Source organism: Oryctolagus cuniculus, chromosome 10 (genome assembly GCF_051225735.1).
Source record: "Oryctolagus cuniculus isolate XC-2025 breed Fujian yellow rabbit chromosome 10, ASM5122573v1, whole genome shotgun sequence".
NCBI classification, from domain to species: Eukaryota; Metazoa; Chordata; class Mammalia; order Lagomorpha; family Leporidae; genus Oryctolagus; species Oryctolagus cuniculus.
In genome coordinates, this window is record NC_142876.1 from 45763586 (window position 1) to 45784414 (window position 20829).

Consider the following 20829-nt stretch of genomic DNA (forward strand, 5'->3'; position numbering starts at 1 on the left):
AAAGATGGAGGGACAAAGAGAGAGGGAGAAACACACAGAAAGATATCTTCCATCTGCTGCTTTACTCCCCAAATGATCCCAAGAGCCAGGGCTGGGCCAATCTGAAGCCAGGATCCAGGAACACCATCCAGGTCTACCACATGGGTGGCAGAGACCCAAGCACTTGGGCCATCTTCTACTGCTTTCCCAGGAGCATTAGCAGGGAGCTGGATAGGAAGCAGAGCAGCTGAGACTTGAACTGGTGCTTCATATGAGATGCCAGTGTTGCAGGTGGTAGTTTATCTCGCTGTGCCATAGCACTGGCCCCAACACTGACAGTACTGACATGAATTATTTATTTATATTATTTGAAATCAAACAGATAACATTTTGTTTCTTGTCGACCGAAAGTTTTCCTCTTTTTCTCATGACTTATTTGAGTTTTATTCGAGTGCAAGCAGAAGATGATGAGTGATGCCTTGCCTGCAGTAAGCATTTTTACACATGATACAGTAGATCCCTAGACTAACTGTGAAACACTACTGTGCTTTTTCCTCATCCTACTGACGACACACTGAGGAACAGAGAAGTGGAGCCATGTGTCAAGCTTTCACAGCCAAGGGCCTCAAAGTTTGTTGTCTTTTCCAAGACACAATTCTCCCCATTGAAGTTGAAGCAGCGGAATATAAGATCATGGATGTGCTATATAAACCACTGGGTGGGCCTTTCATGGAGAACATTCTGTAAAGGCTTTGTATTACAAATGATAACCACAACAGTGGAAATACCCAGTAGATATTTATAAAATGTAGCACACTGGAGGCATTTTTCTTCATCAAGTCCCTAACTACCCCACCCACTTCTGTTCAGTGGTGATACAGGTGGCATGAAACTCAAACGAGCACAAAAAAGCATAAAGACATATTACTGCATAATGTGGGAATGTTAGTTGCAGATCTGGTAGACCAATCAATTAGCCGGATCCATTTCAAAAAAGTGATTATAAAATGGAGAAAACATACAAAGACCAAGGGGTTTAGGAAGAGACTGAGCTTGCTGATTGTGAATATAAAAATCATGACTTTTAAAGTGTTACTACAAGAAGAAATTGGATGTCCTTGCAGCTCAAATCTCACTTTGCAGGGCCATAAGAAACATGACTGAAAAACTGCTTAGTTCAAAAAGAACTGAAGTTAAAATTCTCTCCTTAGGGGTGGGTATTGTGATGCAGCAGGTTAAGTCTTTGGGAAGCCTGCTTCCCATATGGCAGTGCTGGTTCCAGTCTAGGCTGCTCTACTTCCCATCCAACTCCCTGCTAATGTGCCTGGGAAGGCAGCAGAAGATGGCCCAAGTACTTGTGCCCCTGCCACTCATGTGGGAGACCAGGATGGAATTCTTGTCTCCTGGTTTCAGCCTGACCCAGACTTGGTTGTTAAAGCCCTTGGGGAGTGGACCAGCAGATGGAAAAATTTCTCTCTGTCTCTCAGTCTCTCAGTCTCTCTCTCCATGTATCTCTCTCTCTCTCTCTCTGCCTTTCAGGTAAATAAATCTTTAAAATATTTTCCCCTTAGCAGTTATCAAATTCAAGTCACAAGAGCTGGTAAATTGAATATCCTGATCTAGTATATTAACAAAAAATTTTTGCAGGTGATCAAGGATTTTATGAATTTTCTAATTAGAATCCATATAGGGCTATCCAGATTTAGGTAATAAGTACCTATAAATTATATAACTACATAGAGAAGATAATTCAAAATCACTAAAATCTCATAGATAGTGAAGTGTATCGCAGTATATATATATGTATGTATATATATATATATATATATGAACCACTTGTTGGTTTGTAAATGTAGAAAAACATGTCTAAGGATAAAGAGCTAAGAATATTTGTTATCTGTTGGGGAAATGGGAACTGGAAAGAAGAAGAATGTGGGAGAAGAGTATGTTCATTCTCAAATTTTTAAAAAGCTTAGTATTAAAACCATATGATCACCGGCACCGTGGCTCAATAGGCTAATCCTCCACCTACCGGCGCCGGCATACCGGGTTCTAGTCCCGGTCGGGGCGCCGGATTCTGTCCCGATTGCCCCTCTTCCAGGCCAGCTCTCTGCTGTGGACAGGGAAGGCAGTGGAGGATGGCCCAAGTGCTTGGGCCCTGCACCCCATGGGAGACCAGGAGAAGCACCTGGCTCCTGCCATCAGATCAGCACGTTGCGCCGGCTGCAGTGTACCGGCCGCGGCAGCCATTGGAGGGTGAACCAACGGCAAAGGAAGACCTTTCTCTCTGTCTCTCTCTCTCTCTCACTGTCCACTCTGCCTGTAAAAAAATAAAATAAAATAAAATAAAAAACCCCATATGATCATATTACATAACACACACAAAAATGATTCTTCTTCTTTTTTTTTTTTTTTACAATAATGATTCTTTTAAAAGTTTACTACCTACAATCACTTTGGATAAATGGTCTGGGAGTTTCTAATAAAACAAAACACCCTTTGGCCCAGCAATACCAATTCCATCTATCTACTCAAAAAATGAAAACACATATAAGAAAAAGTTTTGGACAAGAATATTCTTAAGAAATATTTTCATAGTAGCCTATCAACAAGCAAGTGAATAAACAAATTTGTGGCATATTCATACAACAAAATGCTATAACTACAAAAAGAACAAACAACCTATAACATGCACCAATGACACAACAGAGTCCATTCTATATAGTTCCCCTTATCTGAAGTTCTAAAATAAGCAACACAAATCTATGGTAATTGCCTTTGGGTAGATATGAATGGGGATTGGCTGGGATGGGGCATGATAGAATTCTATATTGGTAGACATCTAAGCCAACAATTTGTCAAAATTCAGCAAACAGTATATCTAGGATCCATTCATTTCATTGCCTGTGTAATTTACTTCAAAAATTATCTATCTGGGGGACTGACATTATGGCATAGTGAATTAAGCCACTGCTTCCAACGTTGGCATCCCATATCAGAGCGCCAGTTTGAGTCCCAGCTTCTCAGCTTCAAATCTAGTGTCCTGCTAGTGCGCATTGGAAGGCAGTGGAAGATGGCCCACATACTTGTGCCCCTGCCACCTATGTGGGAGACCAGGATGGAGTTCCTGGCTCCTGTTTTTGGCCTGGGCCACTCGGAGCCACTTGGCAAGTGAATCAGCAAATGATGGAAGATGTCTGTTTTCTCACTCTGTCTGTTCCTCCCTCTCTCTTTCTCTGTCATTCTCTTTTCAAATAAACAAATCTTTAAAAAAATGTTTTAAAAATTAATGGAACATATTAAACTCATTGATTTTTATGCATGGTTATGTGACAAGGGATAAAGTGAACTGATATTTGTAGCTTACACTTAAATGCATAAAAAAACAAGATGGATAAATAGCTATATGATAAAGTAAAAGATAAAAGCAAACATATCAAAATATTAGCAACTATAGAACCTAGAAGATGATTATATGGGCATTCACTGTATAATCTTTTTTTGAAAGATTTATTTTTTTTTTGAAAGTCAGAGTTACACAGATAGAGGAGAGGCAGAGAGAAAGAGAGAGAGAGATCTTCCATCAGATGGTTCACTCCCCAATTGGCTGCAACAGCCGGAGCCAGGAGCCAGGAGCTTCTTCCAGGTCTCCCACACAGGTGCAGGGACTCATGCACTTGGGCCATCTTCTGCTGCTTTCCCAGGCCACAGCAGAGAGCTGGATTGGAAGTGGAGCAGCTGGTTCTTGAACTGGCGCCCATATGGGATGCCAGCGCTTCAGGCCACAGTGCCAACCCCTGTATAATCTTTTCAACTTAGAAATTTCTCATAATAAAACGGTGGGGAAATTAATCACTTTACTATTATGTAATATTTCTTTACTTAAGCATTTGTGACTTTACTGTTTTTTTATGACTTAAAATTTTTTTATACCTGAAAAAAATTTAGTTGGAAAATTAGAAAGGACAATATTTTCAGGATGAGATGCCTGAAAATCTTAATTAAATGTGAATTGAGCAGAAAAATATAACATATATTTAGAATTAGCCATCTTGACTCAGCTTAGATGATCCCAGTTTTGCTGGAGACATCCAAAGCATCATAATCAGGAACCAGTAGAACACATGCCTTCTTCTCCTCATTAGGCTACCTGATCAGGATATTGATCTTGGCAACATGAGTGTCATAGAGTTTCCTCTCAACTTGTTTGATCGGGTGCTTCCTGGCCATGACATGCACAAGGAACACGAGAGTGCTGCTGTCATCTATGTGTTTCACGGTGGTCAGGGGGAGTTTCGTGATGACCTAATGGTCAGCCTTGTTTCTCCTGGGAGTGTTCTCCTGGGATATTTGGGCTGTTTCTGGAGGATCCCTAGTGTCTTGGGCTGTTAGAAGGTGGGGACGTGGGGTTCTTCTCTTTTTTGTTGTCACTGTGAACTCCTTTTTGGCCTTCAAAACCTTGGCTTCCACTTGGGGAGGGGCAGAAGCATCTTTCTTCAGCACAGGCCCCATCTTGGTGAAAATGTTAAAAAATATTTTTGAGAGCATCCAAATCCAGTGAGAAAGATTATATTGCACTTACAATGACTTAATAAAGAGCACAGAATGAGTTGAAATGAAAACATAAAACCTTAAAATGGATTTGTATTGGTTTTACTTTTTATTTATTTATTTATTTATCTTCATTTTATTTGAAAGGCAAAGAGATAGAAAAACAGGGATACAGAGATCTTCCATTCACTGGTTCACTTCCATTCACCGGTTGTTTGTGTAAAACAAACAACAGCCAGGGCTAAGCCAAGCCAAAGTCAGGAGCCTGGAACCCCATCCAGGTCTCCTATGTGGGTGGCAGGTGCCTAGCTACTTGGGTTATCACCTGCTGCCTCCCAGGGTATACATCAGCAGGAAGCCGGATTGGAAGCAGAGGAGCCACACTCAAACAAAGCACTCTGATATGGGATGCAGGTGTCTCAGGTGGCATCTTAGCCACTGAAGCAAATGCATGCCCCTTTATTTTTTAATAAAACAATTATCCATAGTTACAACAAGGACCCTATTTGGAAGGTGAGGGAATGCATCAATCAGCACAACTTTCCCAAAACCCATCCATACATTCATTCATTCAAAGGCAAAATCTGTAGTACTAGCTGACATTGCCAGGCAGTGTTTGACATGCCTAGACAACACTGTGGCCTCACTTAAGGTCCCTGCTCTCAAAGTTCTGGAATGGGGAGAGAGGAAGTAAGCAGAGAAACAAGTAGATAGGTTAAGAAATAAATTATTTCTGAAGAAACAGAAAAAAAGAAAATGAATGGGGTTGAATGAGCAATGTACATGGGGTCCTGGAGAAGACCTCCAAGGAATGGTTTTCCAAATGCTGATAACACAAGGTGCAAAACATAAGGAGCACCTTAGCAAGCCATAGAAAGCCAGGTCATTGACACATAGGGAGCCCAAGGGAGTCAGACAGCCAGGGGACAAATCATAAGGCCAAAGCTAAGAGCAATGAGAAGGTGTGGGGGTTTTAAACAGAAGGATGTGATTTGATTGGTATTGCATACCCTGGATCCTACGTGGAGAATGGTTCACAGACTTACAAGAGCCACAGGAGTCTAGTTTTAAGTCTCTCATAGGAGTTGTTTCAAGAGAGGATGGTGGCACAGATCAGCAAAGCAGCAACTGACCGTGGAAAGTGGGCAGAAAGATTTAGGATTTAACATGGAAGCCAAGCCAAAGGGACTTTCATCATATGACACAAAATATATGTCCCATTATTCTAAGTGAAAAATCTGCTTATTGTATAATTCCTAAGCTTGGTGACAGAGGAGGTGGGGTAGCTCAGCACCAGACACTGGGAGAAGAGAGTGACTACAAAGAGGAGAGATCTTTTGGAGTAACGGAACTAACTCGCTAGATCTTATATGTGGTGGTGGTTACAGGGCTGTGCACAATATCAACCCATTACATGTTATGTGAATTATACTGTATCACCTCAATAAAACTGAAAAAATGAAATAAAAATGCCCCCATTAACAACACGTCAGTGACAGCACCACTGGGTGAAGATCACAGAAATGTATACAGCACAGGACCACTCAGAATCCTGAACTCTGACTCCCCACTACAAAACCCAAGAACACAGTAGCTACACCGTAAATGGTCAGTAAGTAAAGTAATGAAATCATTTATGAGGACTGTTCAAAAGCAGGACTTTCTGGGCAGAGCCCAAAGTTCCCATTAATGAATAAGAGTGTGGTGTCCTGACTAGAAAAACTCAAGGAATGGAAATGGATGCAAACCTAAGGAGACCAGGAGATTCCTTTATCTGCCCCACTTGTGGCATAAGGTGGTTGAGAATGAGAAATCATAAAAGACAAGATCAGAATAAAGAAAACTGAGGTGAAAGATAAGAGCTAAGGATGGGAATCAATTGCAGTTTGTTAAGGCCGGATCAAGGTCTTTGAAAACCCTGAATGAGGTGCCATTGCTTTAAGATCAGATGTCCCACACAAATCCCAATTTCCCTCTGGCTTCTCTTGCAGAGCTAGTCCCTCTGGTCTCTGCAGCTCTGGTCTCCATCCTCAGGGGGCCACAGGCGTTGGTGCCCCTTCCCGTGGGTGCTCGTCAGGTTCTCACTCTTCACACTCATTTACATCACTTCCCTGTAGAGTTTCAGTTCCAGATGAAATCAGTCAAGAACCAGATAATCACTCAAAGAACTCTGAAGCCAGCTGGGAACTTAGTCACCCTACTCCCATTTCTTATTTCATTAACTCCTATTTCCCTAAGTTAAGTTATTAGCAATAAAATTCTTAGAATGAAGAAGTCAGCAAAGTATTTGTAAGGAAACAAGAAAAGATAGCTGAGGATACTGAGTAAAATGCTGTGCTCAATTTCATAAGGTGCAAGTGAACCCTAAGTTGATTTAAAAAGAAAAGGGAAGCATTAGGGAGGTCATGGAGTCTAGGGTTAGACAGGCGCAGTAGGCAGAAGTGGTCCCCAAGTATGTTTCTGGAAGAAGCTGTTGGCAACATGTGGCAGGTCTGAGCTTTTATGTAGGTTCGCAACATAAAACAGACTCACTGCCAAGATAAAACCGAATTAAAGTTTTTTTTTAAAGATTTATTTATTTATTTGAAAGAGTTACAGAGAAAGAAGGAGACACACACAGAGAGAGAATCTGCTTATTCACTCCCCAAATGGTCACAACGGCCAGGGCTGGGCCTGACCAAAGCCGGGAACTAGGAGCTTCACCCTGCTCTCCCACATGGGTACAAGGGCCCAAGCACTTGGGCCATCTTTCGCTGCTTTCCCAGATGCATTAGCAGGGAGCTGTGAAGCATATGAACTGGTGCCCAAATGGGATGGCAGCATAGCAGGTGGCGGCTTACCACACTATGACACAATGCTGGCATCCGAATTAAAATCTTGAGTTGGCTTGGTAAGGATGAAAATGGAAATAGAGTAAAGGGTATAATTCAATGGGATAATTAAGAGCCTTAGGCTAGGGCCGGCGCCGCGGCTCAATAGGCTAATCCTCCGCCTAGCGGCGCCGGCACACCGGGTTCTAGTCCCGGTCGGGGCGCCGGATTCTGTCCCGGTTGCCCCTCTTCCAGGCCAGCCCTCTGCTGTGGCCAGGGAGTGCAGTGGAGGATGGCCCAGGTGCTTGGGCCCTGCACCCCATGGGAGACCAGGAAAAGCACCTGGCTCCTGGCTCCTGCCATCGGATCAGCGCGGTGCGCCGGCCGCAGCGCGCCGGCCGCGGCGGCCATTGGAGGGTGAACCAACGGCAAAGGAAGACCTTTCTCTCTGTCTCTCTCTCTCACTGTCCACTCTGCCTGTCAAAAAAAAAAATAAAATAAAATAAAAAAAAAAAGAGCCTTAGGCTAAAATATTCCATTATGGGACAATAAATATATACACAACCTACTCCCTCTTCTGCAAGGATGGGTCAGTCTGGATGGGACCAAGTCCAGCTGATCTTGAAGCACAGGGCCTCGCACTATGAGCTGCCTTCAAGATTTCCTTGGATGTGTTTATGTATTCAATTATGTTACACTCAAAGTCCAGTCTTGGAGCCTTTCCATTTCCAAGATTTGCCTCTGCATTTCTCCGCATTCTACTATGTGTTTATTTTTTATAGAACATGCGTTTCTTCTGATTTTTTAAAAAATTATTTTCATTTTATTTGAAAGTCAGAGAAAGAGGCAGAGAGAGATTTTCTTTCTGCTGGTTCACTCTCCAAATGCCTACCACAGTCAGGAGACGGCCAGGCTGAAGCCAGGAGCCTGGTACTCAATCCGAACTGGCAGTTGGAAAGCAGCAGTGGCCCTCATGAGGTTGAGGACTGCACAATACAAACAACCTCACTCATCTCCTCTCATTTCAAGCAACACTTACCCAAGTACACTGGGAAGTGAGAGTGTTCTATGTACTCCCTTCAGCAGCAGGGGTATAGATGACTCATGTTTAAGCTGCAGAGTTTCACTCAAAGTCATGGTCAGAAAATCATCGATTAAATGTACGAATGATAATTTGAAATCGGGTGAAAACTTCCACAAACTCCTACTATTCTTTACCACTATCTTGGATTTGGGCCAATTTAACATTCTTAATTTTTTTTAAGATTTATTTATTTATTTGAAGGTCAGAGTTACTGACAGGCAGAGGTAGAGAGAGCAAGGTCTTCCATCCGCTGGTTCACTGCCCCAGTGGCTGCAACAGCTGGAGCTGTGCTGATCTGAAGCCAGAAGCCAGGAGCCAGGAGCTTCTTCCAGGTCTCCCACATGGGTGCAGAGACCCAAGCACTTGGGCCACCCTCCACTGCTGTCCCAGGCCATAACAGAGAGCTGGATCGGAAATGGAGCATCTGGGACTTGAACCAACGTCCAATACCAGCACTGCAGGCAGCCCTAACATTCTTCATTGTGTTAAATGGATGGATGAACTGTCTGAGCTAAAGGCATATCTTCCTTAGCCCACTAATTCCTAGTTCTCTATCTTAATGCCTTTCTTCCTCTCTTAAGTTTTTATCTATTTATTTATTTTCATTTTATCTCAAAGGCAGAGACAGAGACAGAGACAAATCTTCCATCGGCCAGTTTATTCCCCAAATGACTACAACAGGCATGGCTGGGCCAAGCTGAAGCCAGATGCCCAGAACTTGATCTGGGTCGCCCACGTAGGTGGCAAGAACCCAAGCTCTTGAGCCAACATCTGCTGCCTTCCAGGGTGCACATTAGCATGAAGCTAGATCAGAAGCAGAGAAACTGGGATTTAAACCAGGCACTCTAATAATGGGATGTAGGTGTCTGAAGCAGCATCTTAACCACTGCCCAAATATTGGTCCTCTGTTTTTCAAATAAAATAAATAAATAAATAAATAATTTAAATAAAACTCTCAATTCCACTTTCCTTCCAGCTATTCCCCTCCCCCCCTTTTTGGTTCAGTTTACTTCCCAATTCCATGAAAGGGCTTTCCATGCTCATTGTCTTGAAGTCTCTCCTCTGGTCACTCAGCTCAGTTAGGCTTTGGAACATAACAGTGGACTGGAACTGCTCTTCTCAAGATCACCAGTGGTAGTCAAAGTGATCAGTTTCAGTTCATAATTGATCATAACAATAGGATTAAGAGTCAAAGGGATCACATAAACAAGACCAGTGTCTGCTAATACTAACTGATAGAATTAAAAAGGAGAGAACAATCCAACATGGGAAGCGGGATACACAGCAGACTCATAGAATGGCAGATGTCCTAAACAGAATCAGCCCTTAAGGCATTCGGATGCAGCTAAAAAGCCCATGAGAATATTTCAGGCATGGAAAACCAAAACACTGTGGCAAAAAAAAAAAAAAAAAAAAAAAAAAAAAAAAAACACCTAAATGAAAGATCTCTGCGAGTGAGATCCCAGAAGAAAGAATGGGCCATCAAAGAAGGAGGTACCTTTCTCTGAATGGAGGAGAGAACTTCCACTTTGACTATGACCTTGTCTAAATAAGATTGGAGTTGGCGAACTCAAAAGGTTTCCATAGCCTTGGCAACTCATGACAAGATCCTAGGGTGATTACTGATGCCATAAACAAGAGTGTCAATTGTTAAATCAACAACAGAAGTCACTGTGCACTTACTCCCCATGTAGGATCTCTGTCTTTAATGTTTTGTACTATATGAATCAATGGTATAACTAGTAATCAAACAGTACGTTACACTTTGTGCTTCTGTGTGGGTGCAAACTGTTGAAATTTTTACTTAATATATACTAAATTGATCTTCTGTATATAAAGATAATTGAAAATGAATCTTGATGTGAATGGGATGGGAGAGGGAGCGGGAGATGGGAGGGTTGCGGGTGGGAGGGAAGTTATGGGGGGGTGGGGAAGCTACTGTAATCCAAAAGCTGTACTTTGGAAATTTATATTTATTAAATAAAAGTTAAAAAAAAGATCACCAGTGGCCTCCACACTGTGAATCCAGTGGTCAATTCTCTCTTCATCCATTTGACCTTTAAGTGGCACTGGTTTCAGTGAATCCCCTGCTCCTCCTTGAACACTTCTTGTGCTCATGTGGCCTCCAGGATGCTACACTCATTTGGTTTTCTCCCACCCCTTTCACAGGCTGTTGTGTCCCAGCCTTTAAATGTTGGTGTACACCAATACAGTCCCTGGACTCTGTTCTTTTCTATCTACACCTACTCCTTGATAAACTCATCCAGGCACATGGCTTGATATCAAACATACACTATGTCTCTGAATTTTATTATCGACAACCTAGATCTTCCTCTGAACTCCAGATTCAGCTCTTACTGCCTACCTAATATCACTTGGTTGTCTTACACTGTGAAGCCATCCTTGAGTTCTCACTCCATCTCACACTCTGCATAGTCTATCTTCTCAGCTGCAGCTTCAAACACATCTAAAATCCTACTATTCTGAGCACCTCCACTGTTCCCATCCTGGCCTTGGTCTCTCTCTCCTGGATTATTACAGTGGCTTCCTAACTTGTTATGCTGGTCCTGCCTTCTCACATGGTCTAATCTATTCCTTTTTTTTTTTTTTTTTTTTAAGATTTGTTTATTTGAAAGGCAGAGTGACAGAGACAGACAGAGACAGAGAGAGACAGAGAGATCTTCCATACATTGGTTCATTTCTCAAATGCCTGTAACAGTCAGAGCCAGGTCAGGCACAGAAGATTGGAATTACTTTTGATTCTCCCACATGGGTGGCAGGAACCCAAGTACTTAGACCATCATCCCTTGCCTCCCTGGCACATTAAAAGGAAGCTAGATGGAAAGTATGGAGTAACTGGCACTTGAACCAGGTATTCCAACCAGGGATCCAGATGTACCAATCAGCAGCTTAACCACTGTCCCACAATGCATATTCCCAGGTCAATTTATTTAAAACCAGGTCATGTCCCAAATCTTCCCCCCATGGAGAGAAAAAGCCAAACTTCTTATAATGATCCCACAAGTGCCACTCAACTGTGTTCTAACTCACTTTGGTGTGGCCAAACTGGCTTTCTCACCCTCCACTTTCTTTTAAAACAAGGCTGCATGAAATGAAGCCCCATTTATTAATGATTCATTGTTTAATTAAGTATAAAAATCATGAGAAGTATTGAGAAATTTGTATAGCAACCTGACAGTAATTTTATGTCTGTTGAATATTATAATTTTTCAATATTTATTTATTTATTTGGAAGGCAGAGTGATAGGAGTGGGACTCCATCCACATCTCTTATGTGTGCGTAACTAATTGGGCCATCTTCTGCTGCTTTTCCTAGTCCAATGCAAGGAGCTGGATTGGAAGCAGTGCAGCCATATGATTTGAACCAGTGCCTGATGGGATGCCGGTGTTGCAAGCAGTGGCTTCACCCACTTCCCCACGATGCCAGGTCCCCATGATAATAATTTTTTAAGTCAGGACTTGTATCTCATATATATGAATCTCTTAAAATTTTCATTTTTCTGTAATGTTTTATACTTCATAAGATGACCTAGTTATAATAGGCTAGAAATGTTAGAAAAATAAGTAAAATAAATAAAACACAACAAAATCTCACTGGTCTTCATAACATTTTCGGAGAAATGCTGCTCTAAACACCCTAAAATTGCCAACTCTCCCACACACTTCCTATCACATTCCTTTGCCTTTCTTAAAAAAAAAAAGTATTTATTTATTTATTTGAGAGGCAGAAACAGAGAGCACAAGCTTCCATCTATCGGTTCACTCTCCAAATGCCTACAACAGCCAGGACTGGACCAAGCCAAAGCCAGGGGACCAGAACACAGTCCAGGTCTCTGACATGGGTTATCACCTACTGCCTCTCAGGATCTACATTGGCAGGAAGCTAGAGTCAGGAACAGGAAGCAGGCATCAAATTTGGGGGCTCTAAATGCCCAGCCCTGCCATGTAGATATATATATTCATGACACCCATCACTGCATAACACACTACCTACTTGCACTCATGTCTTGTTGGCTGTTCATCCTTCCCATGAGAACACTTGCTCTACGAGGGTGAAGATTTGTGTCAGTGTGCTCAGTACACAGCAGATGTTTGCTGGATTAATAAACCAATGCATTCCATGCAATCAGAGACCAAAGCAAACAATCCACAACAAACAAAAGTGACAGTGATGAACCTAAATGAAAAATAGGGGCTGGCATTTGGCCTAATGGGTAAGATGCTTCTTGGGATGCTCACATCACATATCAGAGTGCCTAGATTGGACTCCTGGCTTTTCTTCGATTTCAGCTTCCTGCTATTGTACACATTGGGAGGCAGCAGGTGATGGCTCAAGTAGTTGCATCCCTGCCACCCACTAGGGACACCTGGATTGAGTTCCGGTCTCCTGGCTTTGGCCTGCCCCAGCCCTAGCTGTTGCAGCATTTGGGGAGTAAGTAAACCAGTGGATGATCTCTCTCTCTCTCTGTTTCTCTTTGACTTTCAAATAAGCAAAATAAGCAAAAAATTTTAATGAAAATAATTTTCATTTAAAGAAATTGTGGGGAGGGCAGGGAAAAAAAAAGATATTGTGTGAATTCCCATTAGCAACATGTATGTGTGTGCATTGTTTCCTGACAGACTAATTTCCTAGTAGAATTTTGAAGGCTCCTCTGTAGTAAAGTGCAATGATGATTAATTTTTAATGAATATTTTGGTTTCTTTTTTTAAAATATTTATTTATTTATTTGAAAGTCAGAGTTACAGAGAGAGAAGAAAAGATAGAGAGAGGCAGTTCTTCCATCAACTTGTTCACTCCCCAGCTAGCCACAATGGCCAAGGCTGAGCCAGGCTAAAGCCAGGAGCTGGGAGGTTCTTCCAGGTCTCCCACGTGGGTGGCAGGGGCCCAAACACTTGCCAACTTCTGCTCCTTTTCCTTGGCCATTAGCAGGGAGCTGGATTGGAAGTGGAGCAGCCAGGACATGGACCAGAATCCACATGGGATGCTGGTTTCCCAGGTGGCAGCTTTACCCGCTACACTCCTATTTTTTGTTTCTGAAAACCAGATTTTAAGAACCCTTAATAACTCATTGAATAGTAGTGATGGTTCATCTTATTAATTTAGGTAGGCTACAGTACTCATTTAATCAAATAGTTATCTAGATGTTGCTGTAAAGAAAGTATTTTGTTGATATAGTTAATATCTACAGTTGACTTTAATTAAAAACATTACCCTCCATTGTGTAAACAAACTCCTTAATATCTCTCTTTATATATATATTCATGAAAATCATACAAATTAAACTACAGAGGTAAATAGGTAAATGTATATATAGTAAGGACTCATAAAACAATAATCCCAATATATAGTGCTTTGACTTGCTGAGTACTTTCAACTAAACATGTAGTTTAGTGGTCTCTCTGACCACTCCACACCCCTTCTGAAGCACAGAGAGGAGCTTTCTTGGAAGTTCCCTTAACCACTTAAAAAACTAGTCTCCCAGAAGAAAGAAGTCTAGAGTTGAGTCCACATCCAGAACCCAGGTAGCCTAGCCCCAGACTGTCCCATCTGTTCTTGGGGACCATTCATCTCCCCTAATCATCTACTTTTCCTCTAAAAGTTTCTAGAGCTCCCACTTCTGTCTCCTTTATGTAGAGAATATATAAGCTTCTAAAGCTCATTGAGTTACTGAGTATTTACTCTCCTTTGATACCACACATGTAATAAATTTGTTTGCATTTTCTTCTGTTAATCTCTCTGTTGCCTGTTTATTTCAGCACTCAATTATCCAGCCTTAACAGGAGAAAGAGATGGTGCTTTTGCATATATATATTTGAGAAGCGTAGAAACAGGACAGACAGAGAGCTCCCATCTGCTGACTCATTCCCTGAATGTCTGTGACAGTTGGGGTATATATTTATATATAATTTATATCACTTGTTGGTTGTTTCTCTAGAGAACCCTTACTAATAAGACGGTACTTCAAAAAGTTTGTGGAAAAATGGAATCAAACGATCAATAAGCTGATGGGGCGTGCATTGTGGCAACAGCTGACGCTCAAGTACTTGAGTCCTAGCCACAGACATGGGAGACTTATTTGGAATTCCTGACTCCTGGTTTCCCCTGGGCCAGCCTCAGCTGCTGTGGGCCATTAGGGAATAATCAGTGTGTGGAAGAGTCTCTCTCTCTCTCTCTCTCTCTCTCTCTCTCTTGCTCTGGTTCTAACATGAATAAAAATACAGGGCGGGCATTGTGGCACATGTGTTAATCCAACATCAGCATTCCCAGCTGCTCCACTTCTGATCCAGCTCCCTGCTAATGTGCCTGGGAAAGCAGCAGAAGATGGCCCAAGTAGTCGGGCCCCTGCCACCTATGTGGGAGACCTAGATGGAATTACAGGCTCCTAGTTTTGGCATAGCTCAGCCCCAGGCACTGTGGTCATTTGGGGAGTGAACCAGCAGATGGAAGATTGAGCTCTCCCTCTCTCTCCCTCTGTAACTCTTTCAAATAAATAAATAAAATAAATCTTTAATAAACATATAAATAGAAGTAAACTTTAAAAAAAGATAAGCTTATTTTGGTGTAGAAAATTTCTGAAATTCATTTACAGTATTTTTCATTATACACATTTTTCATGAACTTTTTGAAGGCCTGTGGTATACACAGATAAGCAGAGAATAAATATTTGTAATACATTATAGGATAAGAAGCTTTAATCCTAGGTTTAAAGAGTTTTTGGGGTGGTATGTCTTATGTAAAAATGAAAACACAGATATATATTTCTGGATCAGTTTAAAGCTCATCAGTTTAAAAACACTTAGACTTTAATAGAGAACCACCAATTTGGTGCAAGCTTTACTGCTAATACTTGATCACAGATGGAGCATTTTAATCCATTTACCTAAAAGCACTTCAGAATTATCTTCAACAGAGATTCATTTGTAAAAATTAGACACACTTCATGACTTCGAGCAGTTACATCCAACTAGGTTCAATGGAGATGCAGCTCTTTCTTTATACCCCAGTTAGTATTTAACTCTCTGAGATGCAGTCTCAGTCTCTAGATCCTTTTTAGGTAATTTCTCTGGCCTCCAGCTCTGGCTTCTTTCCTGCTCTCCCAGTGCCTTTGAAATATTTCTGTTTGCATAGCTCCCTATCAGATTACTGCACATTCAACATGTCCATTCATAAGTTCACTAACTTATCCTGAGTCAGTTTCTCTCCCTCCTTATCACCTGACTTAAAACTTAGAAGGTGGGACAGGCAAGGGATGTCTTCACCCATTTCTGAGTATTTGGGATTGATTCCCAGCTCCACTTCCAGTCCAGGTTCCCACCAATGTCACCCTGTGACGCAGCAGATGATGGCTCACATGGGTCCCTGCCACTCACATGTGAGACCTGGACTAAGTTCCTGGCTTCAGACTTCAGCATGGCCCAGCCTGGGCTATTGTGGCCATTTGGGAAGTGAACCAGAAGGGTAGAAGATCTCTCCCTCTACCTTTCAAATATAAATAAATAAATTTTAAAAAACCTAGAATTTTTTAATAGATTTTATTTTGCTTTTTAAGATTTATTTTATTTATTTGAAAGGCAGAGTGGTCCGTGGCTCACTTAGTTAGTCCTCTGCCTGAGGCGCCAGCATCCCATATGGGCACCGGGTTCTAGTCCCAGTTGCTCCTCTTCCAGTCCAGCTCTCTGCTGTGGCCCGGGAGGGCAGTGGAGGATGGCCCAAGTGCTTGAGCCCCTGCACCCTCATGGGAGACCAGGAAGAAGCACCTGGCACCTGGCTTTGGATCAGCATAGCTCCGGCCTTGGCGGCCATTTGGGGGTGAACCAACGGAAGGAAGACCTTTCTCTCTCTCTCACTAACTCTGTCAAAAAAAAAAAAAAAAAAAAAAAGGCAGAGTTAGAAAGACAGGAAGAGACTAAGAGAGAGAATCTTCCATCTGCTGGTTTACTCTCCAAATAGCCATAATGGCCAGGACTAGGCCAGACAGAAGCCAGGAGCCAGGAGCTTCTTCCCGGTCTCCCACGTGGGTCACAGGGGCTCAAGCACTTGGTCCATCTTTCACTTCTTTCCCAGGCCCATTAGCAGGAAGCTGGATTGGAAGTGGCACCCATAAAGGATACTGCATCGCAGGCAGCGGCTTTACCCACTAGGCCATAACGCTGGCCCCTAGAAATTGTTTTTGGTAGCTTCCTTGCTTGTAGCTGGCATATCCAATCTGAAGACAAATTTCTTTGAATGTTACTTTTAAATGTAAATCAGATTCCTTTCTAATTGCTCTCATACAGATTCAACTTATCTACCATATCCTTCCCCAGCTCTACTGTTACATAAGGTAGAGGGGTAAGAAGCCTTTTCCCAAAAAGCTATTTTTATATCTGATACTGATACAAATAAAGTAAATTTAAAATTATGAAATTTTATAAAATACTACAGGGCAACTTAAAGTCCACCAGAGGAAAAAAAGCTAAGCTAAAAGTAAGGCTTTCTAGGACATCTTGGAAATGTCATAGATCTACTTTTTGTGGCCCAGTTTTCCTCAAAAAGAAATGCTGAGATAAGAAGTAATACCTGTTTATGGGAGTTTTGCTGTGGAATGACTGAAGGAAATGGAAACCATGTTTTGAGCCTTTATTATGGCCTGTTTGTACATTTTAAATGCTCATAAAAATTGCATTATTCACCCCATTTTACAAATGAAGAACTGAGATTCAAAAAGATTTAGCAACTTGGTGGCCACACAGCTGGCTAGTGGCAGAGTTAAATATCAAATCCAGCCCTCTGTAATACTCAGTTTTTGTTGCATCACAAGATGATTTACAAAGTGCTATAGGTGTATTAATTCAAGGTATTGTTCTTATTATTGTGTTTCACTTGAAATAGGTGTATAAACAGAAATCAGCATAAACAACTAGTTCAACAAGTTTAGAAATCTAGTTTCATTATGGAGTAATAAAATAGAAGGGTTTCAGTTGCATTTCTTCATTTTCCAGCTTCAGTTCAATGGAAAGGAGTAATTCATTTAGAATATACAAATGGTGTCAACACTCCCAACCCCCAGTGCAAAATGGACTCTGGTTAACATTTATAAAGTGGAAGGGGCCCAAGTACGTTGCCAAAAGGAGGCATATGGAAATTCTGCCCACAGCAGAACAATGGACATAGATTTGTCAAAACAAAGAACAGTAAAGTGAGGGAAGGCAGTTTGTCCAGCCCTTGTTAGGCTATTTTACAACTATTTTCCAGTTGCTTGTTTCCTATTCATTGTAACAAAGAAAAAGATTAAACCGAAAAGTTAACATTTTGCAAAGGCATATTATCCTTTAGTAGAAGCAAAAACATTCTAAACCGAAAGTTAAGTATTCAAATGCAAGCCCCGAAAAACAATTTTCAATCTGTTCATTACAGCACCAAAGCTGCCCATTCCAATTCTACAACAGGACTCTTCAAGACTCAATGCCCACTATTCAACTTTGGCAAAACTTTAAAGTTTTCAGGCTAATAAAGATCAAATTTAAGTGTACCCATCCTGAGGTTATTACTGCCCTGAACTAATCAATGTATTTTATCCCATTACACAACAGCATTTTGGCTTCCATCTTGACTTTGGGTCATTGAGTGACATCTGACAAGCTAGGAAACATCAGTCATTAGAATGGAGGCAAATTTAAGCCTTGCGTGTAAGGGCAAATTTGAAACAGCAGGCCCTGTAAATACAGCCACAGAATAGTGTCCAGAGCACTCTTCACTTAAACATGTGTGGGCTGCGCATTTTTCTCCCTTGCTCACTGATGGGCATTGGAGAAAACTGCGCCTCACCAGTACTAAGCTGAGGGTGTCAAGGCCCCTGTAGGCCGGCTTAGAAACGTTTTGTGCACTTTCGTTTATAATATGGTACTTCTTTTATCCTGCTAAGCCAAAAGCCTACAGACGCCACTGTGGCATCGCCCTGGGGCTCCACCATAGTACAGTTGGTCCACCGTCCAGAGAAGGCATTAAACGTGCATCCTGCTCCTGATTCACGCACACACACATGTCCAGCCACACACTGCGTCGACGTAGCCACAAAAATAAAGTTAACAGAGAACACAAACTCATGTTGCCAGTTCTCGCCTCCAGTTACTCCAGCTCACATTAAGGAGGTGCCCATTTTATAGACTTTTAAAGCTTTCCTAGAAACCACCATGGCTTTGCACTGCCAGTGAGTTTTAAATAGCGCCTGATTTTTAAGCAACCCTTAACCAACATTTTCTATCGCTTTAGGTAGTCAGAGACCTCCTGTCGCTGTTGTGCCTTAAACTGCTTCATTCACGGGCTTGCGACTGTAACGTTCAAGCCCCGAGGCCCACCCCAGCAGGTTGTTAAACGCTAATGACCACAGAAAGTCCCTGGGACGCTCCAGTTGCACGTGAGGACCTTTGTGAGGCCCGGGTGTCTGTGCTGGGAAAAGGATGCGGGGGTGGGGGTGGAAGCACAGTTTGCACAGATCCTTGTTTGCTCCAGAAAGGAGCCCCTGCAGGCGTCTAGAGCACGTGCGCAGCTCCAGCAAAACAAAACCGGCCCGGGGTTCTGGGGGAGACGGCAGCACAGCCCCGCCTGACCGAGTTCAGCAGGATGCGTGTGCTTGGCCCGAGCCCACCTTCTCGTCGCCCGGCTCTCGCCTCCTTTCGGTGCCCGAGCGGGTGCCGTTTCTCCAACCAAGGCCCTGACTGTCGGCGAGTCCCACGCCTGGATGCCCATCCTTGGAGTTCCGCACCTGTGCTTCGGGAGCGAGGCAGCTCTAGCAGGCTGCAGGGTTCCTACTGGGCGTGTTCCCCGAGACCCGCAACGGATGGGTCCAGGTTTCTCCATGAAGCAGTTTCCTAAAGCGCTGGTTTCTTTTACAAGCCCCCCACCCCCAAGCCCTCGGCTCCCCAACAGCTCCCTCCCCAAGTACTGGGCGCGCACACCCAGCTTCCCTGGCACTCACACGTGGCCACAGCGAGTCCGGACAGGCTGGTGCAACACCTCAAGGCACACCGAGCAGTCGAAGGACGTGACGGGCAACTCCGGGTCCCCCTTGCGTTCCAAGGCCCGAGGGGTGGCAGAGGAGGGCGCAGACTTGCCGCTGTCACTGCTCAGCACGGAGCCCATCGCTGCGCCTCTCGCCCAGGCAGCCGCCGAGAGCTCAGTGCCTGCAGGCGGTTGTTTGTTGTCCTGCGGTGGAGGAAGGAAGTCCCAGCCCAGCTGTGATCGCCGCCTCCCAGCGCGCTCAGCTAGCGCAGCCCAGCAACAGCCTTCGCTGCTTCGCCTAACCTCGGTCTGGGGCAGGCTGAGTGCGCGGCCGCCGTTCTGCAATGCTCGCTCGGGAGTTGCCTGGGTTGGCGCGCGGAGGCGGAGGCAGCAGCGGCGCGGTACACGCTGCAAGGTCTCGCGGGCCTGAGAGAATTGAAACCTGAAACCTCAACTGCAGAACAGAGGACCTGGGCAGGCAGTGAACCTTCCAGGCGATCACACACAGCCTCCTTCTGCACTACGCCTAGTTCAGGGAAGTACTGGCCTGGTCTTGCTCCGCCTGGTTGCCAGTCATGTCAGTCCTCCGCGTTGTAACTGTAGTAAGCTATAAAAATGACCTGTGTCCAGCTGAGAGTCTCCTGAGACACTGCTAATTGCTGCTTAGGTCGTCTAATCAGTGTATCTTCCATTAATGCAGAAGCAGTGGAAAGGGTTCTGCAGGCCCGGATTTAAATCTTGACCCTGTTGAGTGCTCCCTGCATGCCAGAATCTGGTGATGAGGGCATGGTTTTCCATAAACCCACAAAATCCCAGTTCCACAGAATTTAGTACCAAAAAAATCTTTTGAGATAATTACAAGTTCGAATGCAGTTGCAAGGAATAATGCATAATGATATATAATAAACACACGTGGTGTATATGCTTAAAATGCAAAATAATATGTGTAACACATGGTAATGCCATAAGCTTCATGCACGTTCCCCCAGACTACTTTAAATGAGACAATATGGGTAATCAACAAATAAATAAATGAACAAGATCACTTCAGGTGGTAAGAGCCCTGAAGATAAAACAGGGAGGACTAGGAAAGGCAAAAAGGCCTGAGAAGACTTTTTGGCGGAAGCGATATTTGAGCAGAGTAGTGAATCATGAAAAGCAGTCGCCCTTCAACAATTTAGGAAGAAGTTTGGTGAGCAGTAAGAGCAACAAGTGAAGCAGGAACTGAGAACACAAAGAGGTGTGGAGCTGGAGCTCGCCCGCAGGAGAAACAGAGAGGCAACCATTCCTCTCTTTAAAACAGAGAGAAAAACCTCTCCATCCATCCTTCTTGTTCTTCAGCTCCTGCCCTACATCCTCCTCAAAGTCAAATCTCTCCATCAGATTCTCCCTTATGGCTGGCT

General features: G+C 43.2%; 1 protein-coding gene across 2 annotated transcripts in view; it reads right to left on the reverse strand.

The window, feature by feature from the left end:
* RNF125 (ring finger protein 125) overlaps positions 1-19943 on the reverse strand; it is a 51394-nt gene extending 31451 nt beyond the window's left edge. Inside the window, exon 1 of one of the 2 annotated variants that reach the window (XM_051852045.3) lies at positions 19404-19943. In XM_051852045.3, coding sequence (XP_051708005.1) covers positions 19404-19567 — 164 coding nt within the window. In that variant the 5' untranslated portion in view covers positions 19568-19943. The remainder of the gene's footprint in view (positions 1-19403) is intronic. The other variant, XM_089305218.1, reaches the window with a different exon arrangement.
* Between the last annotated feature and the right edge of the window lie 886 nt (positions 19944-20829).